The 9,641-nt window shown below is 48.4% G+C and overlaps 1 protein-coding gene across 1 annotated transcript in view; it reads right to left on the bottom strand.

Moving 5' to 3' along the window:
* Ttf2 (transcription termination factor, RNA polymerase II) overlaps nt 1-414 on the bottom strand; it is a 27,146-nt gene extending 26,732 nt beyond the window's left edge. The window contains exons 1-2 of the mRNA XM_013024739.1: nt 387-414; nt 197-299 (exon numbers count right to left, since the gene is read on the bottom strand). Coding sequence (XP_012880193.1) covers nt 197-299; nt 387-414 — 131 coding nt within the window. The remainder of the gene's footprint in view (nt 1-196; nt 300-386) is intronic.
* Between the last annotated feature and the right edge of the window lie 9,227 nt (nt 415-9,641).

The following is a 9,641-nucleotide window of genomic DNA, read 5'->3' as shown; positions in this document are numbered from 1 at the left end:
TCTGAGGGGGGTCCGGGGTTCTGAGGGGGGTCCGGGGCTCTGAGGGGGGTCCGGGGCTCTGAGGGGGGTCCGGGGCTCTGAGGGGGGTCCGGGGTTCTGAGGCGGGGGTCCGGGGTTCTGAGGGGCGTCCGGGCTCTGAGGGGGTGTCTGGGGTCCCGGCGCGCCGGCCGGTCCGGAACTCCACCCGCAAACTTACTCTGTGGGCCGGACGAAGCCGCAGGTGTCCGTCGGGCACACGTAGAAGCTCTTCCCTCGATTCGGGCCATCGCGGACGCCGGTCTTCAAGAAGCAGGAGGTCCCTGAGGAGACAAGAGGGTCACCGGAGCGGCGCCCCGCCAGCCCCGCCAGCCCCACCGGCCCCGGGGCCCCGGAGCTTCCGGCCTCACCATGCGCCGGACACCGGACAGCGTCCATGACACCCGGCTCCGCTCCGGCAGGAAGCCCCGCCCCCGCCTGCGCTCCCCCCCCCTCACCCCGCCCCTCTCCGTGCTGGAGCCAATCACCACACAGCCCTTGAAGTCTCACCCCGCCCTACAATTCTCCGCCCCTAGCTTTAGTCCCGCCTCCTTCGATTATCAGCTAATCAGAGGCGAGATTCATTCATCTTCAACCAATCATAGAAGCTCTTAGGTTTCATAGGCGCGAAATCAAACTTGGGGTAAGGGGGTGTGGCGGCCTGACGCCTGGGCCGGCTCCTCGCGGGAACCCGGCCGGACCCGCAGATCCCGGGAGCGGCGGGATGGAGGCGCTGGGCTGGTTGGCCAGGTCAGCTCCTGAGATCGACAACTCCAAAACTGGGCGCCGGTGGCTGAGGCTGAGACCTGAGATCAGGGTTTGAAGCCAGCCCGGGCAGGAAAGTCCTCGAGACTCTTATCTCCAGTTAACCAGCAAAAATCAGGAAGTGTGGCTCAAGTGGTAGAGCCCCAGCCTGCTGCAAAAACTCAGGGGCAGCGTCCAGGCCCTGACCTCAAGCCCTAATTCTCTCTCTCTCTCTCTCTCACATACACACACACACACACACTCACACACGAGCCAGGCCCTCCAGCCAGGCTTTTTCTAGAGTTGGGCTGGCTTTTAACTACGATCCTCTGGATCTTGGTTTCCTGAGAAGCTAGGATTCCAGGTGAGAGCCACAGGGCCTGACTGTATTTTGTGCTTTTGGTCTGGGATCTGCCCTGGAATGAACATTTTCCCCACCCCCTCTTTTGGATATAATGGTCCCCCAAGTTCACCCAAGGATCTGTCCAGAGTGGACCATCTGTCCAGACGGATGCTGGATCCCCTTTCCAGCCTCAGCACCTCTGTCCTGAGCACCTGATGTCTAAACCCTCTCCTTGAGAAGCCATGGATAACGTATCTTTCTTTTAGTGAAGGCTAATTTTGCTTTTCTCTGTATCGTCAAACTTTCTGTGCTGGCAGACTCTCCCAGTTTTAAAAATCAAAGATGAGGTTGGAGGAAATGAAAATGTATGTGAGGTTGTCATCGGTTCCGTCAGTGAACCAAAAGGGAGGATTTGTTGATGGAGAGGGGCTTCGTATGCCAGACATGGAGGACCATATGTCTCAGACATACGGAGTGACACATGTACTTGTAGGGACGGGACAGGAGGACTGTGACTGGGGAATCCGGGCTGTGATGAACACAAATGTTACAGGGGCCCAGAGAGTGGAGACAAAACTGAAGTATCATTTGTTAATTAAACAATACTTGTTAAATAGCATTGTGTGTTCCCAAATGTGGAGAAGATGTTCTAGGAGGCAATAAATGAATAATTTCCTTTATTGACACTTGAAGTATAAAACAATTGTTCTTATCACAGGAAATTCACTGAATAGAGGAGGCTGAAACCTTAAATGGCAAATATAAAATAGCAAATGTCAAGATGAATAGAGGGCTGGAAAAAGATGTGACTGGAATTCCCAAGTAGAATGAATATCGATGTCACTTCTTATCTGAAATACATAGAGATACACTAACATAAGACAAAGACAAAGATAAATAGGTGGACTGTTTCTGTGTGTGTGTGTATGTTTCTGTGTGTGTGTGTGTGTGTGTGTGTGTGTATGTTAGTACTGAGATTTGAACTCAAGGCTTTGCACTCTTGCTTAGCTTCTTCCTTCAAGGCTGATGTTCTACCATTTGAACCACAGCTCCATTTCTGGCTTTTTGCTGGTTAATTGGAGATAAGAGTTGTAAGGTCCATTCCTGGATGGTGAACAGACCTCGCCCAGTACCTGCGTTACCTAGCCAACTGGGACACCTGGAAGAGGTCACCTCTGCATCTGTTGAGGTCACATCTTAATCTGATGTGGCCACACCTTTCTCCCACGTGGTCCCACCTCTTACCTGGTCCCACTTCCCTTTACCTGGACACACCTTTCCCTGTCCCTACCCTATATAAGGCATAACCCAGAGCCAGACGCTCTCTTTTGCCAGCCACGTGGAGTGCCAACCTTGCCTGGTCCCAGCAGGTCTACTGAATAAACCTACCCCGTACCTGAATACCACGTGCGTGGTGCTGTTCTTAATTGGCTACCTCTTTTTAAAAACCTAACAAGAGTCTCATAGATTTTACTACTCAGGGTTGGCTTTGAACCATGATGCTTAAGATCTTAGATTCCAGCTGGGCGCCGGTGGCTCACACCTGTAATCCTAGCTACTCAGGAGGCTGAGATCTGAGGATCGTGGTTCAAAGCCTGCCCGGGCAGGAAAGTCCATGAAACTCTTATCTCCAATAAACCACCAGAAAACCGGAAGTGTAGCTCAAGTGGTAGAGTGCTAGCCTTGAGCTGAAGAGCTGAGGGACAGCACTTAGGCCCAGAGTTCAAGGCCCACGACTGACAAAAAAAAAAAAAAAAGATCTTAGATTCCTTAGTAGTGAGGATTACAAGTATGAGCCACTGGCACCCAGCTAAGTGGGAGTATTTTCATTATTCCCAGATTGTAATTCTTGCAACATAGAGATCTTTGTGTATGTGATTAATAGATGCTATATGGAAAGGTATAGATTATAAATATCTGATTTGTAGGAAAATGAACACGACAATTATTGTTTTGCATAATACCAATTTGAAACAAATAAGACAAAATCAAGTCCTTAAGTAGACATTAATGAAAAGGTTTTTTCCTCTGCAAGTACCAAGCCTCTGATCTCACATCCTGTCTTCTTCCGGCATGTGTTCTGATGAGGGCTTTGACAGATATTATTGCATTCTGTGTTCACAACCACCCTGGCACTGGGTATGCTTGCACGCACATTTTAAAGATGAAGACATTGGACTGAAATAGAGAGCACTTACAGAACTGGCTGGGGGCCACACTTCTCATTGACTCACCCACCTCTCCTACAACTCTTAAAACCAGTTCTGTCCTGGCTCAGAGTCCCAAAGCTGATGCCAACAGATCAGACACTGGAGCCATGCCTTGAGACTCCCCATCCAGCTCTCTCTACGACAGTGTTTTTGTAAAGCATCACTTATTCAGTGATTCATTCAGATGCATAACTTCCATATCACCAAGTGTTTAGTGTTTGTGGTGGTATGCTGATAAGCTCCAGAAATCCAAGACTAGAGACAGATACAATTTTGTAGATGCAATTCTCTAAATGTCCACAAGAGGACAGCGTATTTACATAAAATCCACACAGAAGGCCCATCCTCTTCTTCCATTCTTTGTGCTTCAAGATGTGTAATGGTAATTCAATTTTACTTCATTTTGTGTCTTTCAAATACATGACTATTTTACACCTCCCCTTTTACACAGACACTGTCTGTATGATAAGAATGAAAAACCAATCTGACAAGGGAAGGGGTGAGGGAGGGCAGATGGGAAGGGATGGGAAGGGGAAACAAAGGAGGAGGCAACAATGCTTGATAAGAAATGCACTCATTATCTTGCCCATGTCATTGTAACCCCTCTATACGGTATTTTCACAATAAAAAAATCTGACAAGAGGCTTGACACGTGTGTGTGTGTGTGTGTGTGTGTGTGTGTGTGTGTGTGTTTGTGTATTTGGGCTTGAATTCAGGGCCTCAGGATCTTGCTCCGCTTTCTAGTTTATGGCTGGAGCTCTACCACTTGAACCACGACTCCAGTCTGTCTTTTTGCTTGTTAAATGGAGATAAGAGTCTCAGATTATCTGCCCAGGCTAGCTTTGAACCATGATTCTCAGATCTCTGCCTCCCAAGTAGCTAGGATGAAAAATATGAGCCGAGTATGCCTGGCTGTTTATACACCTCCTCCAAATGACAGGAGACAGAGGTTGTCACTGTGCCCTCTGCTTTGCATGGAGCTTGCTGTCTCTCCCGGGGTCTCGCTGCAGGCCTGCTTCTGCCAGTTACCTTCCCCAGCCGGGCAGTTCCATCCGAGCTACCCACACAGCGGAGTCCAGTACCAGAGCCCCTCGAGGAGCGAGGAAAGGATAGTTTTCCTCTTTGCGGTTGATGGGCTTTGATTTCTGCTTTCTCTCTCCCTCTTAGGTGTTAATGACCTTCATTGCTAATCTCCCATTCTTGTTTTGTCCCCTGCATATCTTCACCGCTAGCCTGCAGCCCTGAGGTGGTGGAGACAGACAACACCAGGGCCTTTTGTGTTGGCACCAGAACACCACACCCACGTTGGAGAAACCCCTTTCACCCAAGAGAGCCGCCATTCCTACCACTTCCATAATTGCCTATTTGGGACAGAGGAGCCTGAGCACGGCTAAGTGACAGGTGAGAAATTTTCCTCAGTTCGTTCCACTGGTTTTGCTTTTAGATTGTACGTGCCACCCATGCATGTGTGTGTGTGTATGTGCATGTGCACACATGTGCACACACACACACATGCGCTCACAATAAAAAATAGCAACCCTATAGCACTCAAAGAACTTACACCGTCCAGAACACACCATTAGACATAAAGAATGCACATCTGGGGTCAGTACAAACTGGGTTTGCTTGGTTTAGCTTGCTAGTTATTGTTGTCAGTTCTGCTGTGGTCAATACACAACTCACAGCATGCATTTGTGACGTTGCATCCCTACTGTTATGATGTTTGGTTTTAGTGCCATTGCTGGAACTTGAAGCTCAGGCCCTGGGCCCTGTCGCTTAGCTTTTACATTCAAGGCTGGCGCTCTACACTTGAGCCACTTCAGGCTTTCTTTTTTTTTTTTTTTGTCTGGTTAACTGGAGATAAGAGTCTCATAGACTTTTCTGCCCAGACGGGCTTTGAACTGCAACCCTCAGGTCTCGGCCTCCTGAGTAGCTAAGTTTACAAGAGTGAGCCACCAGTGCCAGGCTTTTTTTCTGGCCTTTAAAGATGGGGCTTTGCAGAGATAATGAGTTTCAACAAGGTCATGAGGGCAAGGACTTCATGAGAGTGTTAACGCCCTCAAAGGAAAGATGCCAGACAGTTCACCTTCCACCTCCAGAGCTGAGAGAAACTCCGGTGGCCACCACCACCCAGCCTAGGGCATTTGTGATGGCTGACTGAGCAGACCAGTACCAACTCCCGAGCTAATTATTTGCCATCCGCCATAACATTTGTTTTCCAAATGTGCCTGTTGCACTTCAATCTATGTGTAAATTGAATTAGCTAATTAATACAGGTACAAAGTCTCTTAGTAAGGAGTCCCCAGTGATTCTGTTTCTGGTTCATTTCCATATACGTGAGTGTGTATCTCTAAGTATATATATGTATAAATATAGATATGAATACCTATCTCTCTCTATATATATGTATATGTATATATATATATGTATATATATATATATCTTCAATAGGACTAGGTTGAAATTTCTCTATCTTCTCATTTAACTGCAAAACACATGATTTTATCCAAATGTTCCTCTGTCTACACTGCTTCTATATCTTGATTATTCCTGAAACCTTCCACTTTCCTTAAATTAGTCTCTAGGGCTGAGAACCCAAACAGTGACCTCATTTTGTGTTCAAGAAAGAATTAGGACCAGCATGTTAAGAATTAGTAAGTAAGTCAGGTGCTGGTGACTCATGCCTATAATCCTAGATACTCAGGAGGCTAGGGGGAGAAAATTAAAAAATAAAATGCAGTTGGTCTGGCTTCCTTTTTAGAAGTAGAAAGGGCTTGATAAGGATAATGTATATTTGTGTATACACACACATACACACAGTGCTGATACTTGAGCTTGAACCCAGAGCCTGGCATGCTATCTAATCCTTAGGTTTTTTGCTATGAGTTGAACCACAGCTCCACCTTTGGCTTTTTGCTGGTTCATTGGAGGTAAGAGCCTCACAGACTTTTCTACCTGGTCTGGCTTTGAACCTAGATCCTCAAATCTCAGCCTCCTGAGTAGCTGGGAGTACCAATGTGAGCCCAGAGCCTGACCACATGATGCATATGTAACACTGCTTGGGACCCTTCCTCAGTAAAGCAAGGGATTCCAGTGTGCATGTGTAGATGTGTATGGATGGGAGCAGTGGCTGCTGAGCAGAGCTGGGAACTCTTATTCAATATGGAAGCCGAGTCCACCTCCAGAGCTCTGCCACGTCATGCTATGTGTTGCTTCAGATCTGCACTCGCACACACGGTCATCTCTTGTCGGTCATGGGGCTGAGAGGCATTTGGGCCGCCCTTGAGGGATGCAGGCCAGTCTGCTGTCAGCATCTCTCTGCCGGGCTGGCGGCACCCTGGGTGTGGAGAGCAGAAGGGCTTCTCTGCTTCCTGCTGCCAGCAGGGTGGCATGAACAGCCGGTGTCAGACAGACCATTAAGCCATACAAAGATTCCCCGAAGACATCCCTGAGGACTTGTGGCATCTGCGTCGGCGATGGGAGATAGCGCCACACACTCTCATGTGGCTCTTTAAAGGCCTCTGTAAGGCAGCAGAGAGCAGCCATTCAATCACCCCGCCCAGGGTGGATGGGCCTCTGCAGGTAGGGGCGAGGCTGCCTCCCCATGCTCACTCCTGTCTGCTTTTCAGAGCAGGCCGGCACTTAGCGCTGTCACGCCGGATGCACCTGTCACTGTGGAAATCCCACAGCCCGGCACTTCTTTGCTCCTGATGATCACGGGGGACGGAATCCTGTCCTCACAAGTGTGTTAATTACCTTGCTCTTGCCTTCCATCCTACGTCTAATCTGAGCACCTTGAAATAGAAATGCGTGCTCCGGTAGTTCCAGTCCTCATTGTTCCCTGAGGATGCAGCCTCAGCCCAATTGTTTTTCCTGTCCTCTCTACCTGTTCAGATCCTAAAGTACCAGGCACAGGATCCCTGGTGAATAATTGGGTCTGTGCACACACCACCATGACCCATGATGCACTTTCACAAGGAGCTCTGTCACGGTGGATCCCCGTGAGAGTGTGCTATCCATCCACGATGACTCCACATTGTGTTCTTCAGATCTCAGCCCTCTGAGTAGCTAGGATTACAGGTGTGAACCATTGTGCCCAGCTAAATTGCATTCATCTCCTACCATAAGCCACCCACTCCTAGACATGTCTCAAAAGGTAAAGAACAATAAAAGGAGCCCTCTGCCTCCCCCATCTCGGTGGCAGAGAGAAGGTTCTTGATTCAACAGAGTGGAATGCTACCAGGATGCTCCTGTTCTATCAGGAGCCTGGACAGAAATGGAGGAGTTGGCTGAGTGTAGGCCAATCATGACAGCCCAAGCTTATTTATTAACACAATTGGATTAATAACAGATTCAGATATCATAGGCCAAAACAACTTCCTTGAGAACGTAACTCATGGCCGAGATGGGCAGATATTAATCATCAGGAAGGGGTAGGAGCTGGAAGTTTCCCCCCATTAGGGTCAGAGAAGAAGCACTTTAGCTTCTGCAGGTCAGATGATCTCTTTGGCAACCTCTCAATTCTGCCATTTCACTGGGGAAGCAGCCAGATGTGGAGCGTATGGGAGGGGGAGGGAGCAGATCTCAATCATTTGAATTGAATGAACTGGTGTCAAGGTGCCCTGGACCCTTGGGCCGGGGTTTGCCCTGAGATAAAGGCTGCCAGCAAGGTTTTTGACCAGAGAGGAGAGTGAAGCTGTGTGTGTGTGTGTGTGTGTGTGTGTGTGGAGTGAAGCTGTGTGTGTGTGTGTGTGTGTGTGTGTGTGTGTGTGTACGCGCACGCGCGCAAAATGGAGCCGTGGGATTGGGCAGTGACAGTGATGCCGTCCTGGGACTTTTAGACGGAAGTGAATGCTGAACTGGAGAAGAGTTTAAGCAAACTTGATTCTCCATGTTCAAAAGTGAAAAGAAAAAAAAAGAAAGAGAGAGAGAGGAATGAAGGAAGGAAGGAAGTGTTTGGCATCTCAGTTGCCTGAAAACTAATGAGGAGACAGATGGCACAAGGTTACTTGTAAGGAAATCGAATGTGCTAGGTGGTCCTTCTGTGTCCACCCCAGCTTGAGTGGGTCACCATAGAGCCCCTCCTTGGCAGGGGGAGGAGAGGAGAGGCAGGGAGGCCAAAGCTCAAGGCTGATCTATGCTTCTCTGTCTCTTCTCTCTTTGCTTTCAAAGTCCCAATTATAATGCAGGTTTCCGGAAGTTGGTGGGAGGGACATCGTACTTTCTAAGAAGTCTTAATTGCAGCTTTGTTCTCAAATAAAGAACAAGCGCCCTTACCTGGGAGAGAAGTCAATGTGTTGACATGTATATGAAAATATTTGGACTATTTCAAATGAGACTATAAAGGAAGACGGATTTAAGGAGCCAGTAGGTCTACAAGCAAGCATGCTCATAACCACCGATAATCTGCTTTCAAAGGCACCAAGGAGCTAATTATATTTGGAGAGGACTATGTGCCTGGTAAAAATAATTGAAAATAAATTGCTCTCCTTGGAAATGCAAATTACAGAGTGCTAAAGCAACTCTGTTGGTCACATCAACCCGAAATAGATACCCGTTCTCACCTCAGTTAGTTGGCATTGATTGATGTCCCATTCTGGCTGTGATGGGGCCTGGAGCAGCTTTGCCAACAGAGGTACAGGGGCTCCAGGCAGAGGGAGGGCACTTGCTGAAAGGCTCCTGAGATGAGGCCCCACCCTTGGAATTTTCTAGGCTGACCGGAAGGGACCCTGGAGTCTGCTGAAGGGTCACTGGGTTACATGCCACCCAGGCCACCAGTCCAAAGAGAACGAGGCACTGATGGCTCTTGTGGTGGAGGGAAGGAGAGACGAGAGGCCTCAGAGGGGAAGCTGGAGCTTTGTTTGTGGCAGGAAACATAAGAGAATGTCCTCTCCACAATACCTAAATAAGTCTTTTGTGTATGCAGATATGGGGGCTTGAACTCAGGGCTTCAAACTCTTGCTTAGCTTTTATTTTTTCTTGCTCAAGATTGGCACTCTCCCACTTGAACCACAGTTCTGTTGCTGGCATTTTTGCTAGTTCACTGGAGACAAGAGTCTCATAGACTTGACTGTCCCAGCCAGCCTCAAACTGCAATCCTCAGATTTCAGCCTCCTAAGCAGCTAGGATGACTCAAAGAAGCAACATTGCTTAAACATCGTCTCTTAAGCTCTCAATGGATAAGGGAAGAAAACTGGATTTCCGGCTGGAAAGCAGGTACATCCTGCCAGGGTAGGCAGGTCCGAGTTGAGCAAGCTAGAAGGCGATTCCATTGACCCTAAAGACAGTAAGTAGGCTCTTCCTCAAGCCTCTAAGCTGAAGAAGAAAGA

This window comes from Dipodomys ordii, unplaced genomic scaffold, assembly GCF_000151885.1.
Source record: "Dipodomys ordii isolate 6190 unplaced genomic scaffold, Dord_2.0 Scaffold78, whole genome shotgun sequence".
Lineage (NCBI taxonomy): Eukaryota > Metazoa > Chordata > Mammalia > Rodentia > Heteromyidae > Dipodomys > Dipodomys ordii.
Note: the sequence above shows the minus strand (reverse complement) of the source record. Positions and strands in the feature narration are given on the sequence as shown.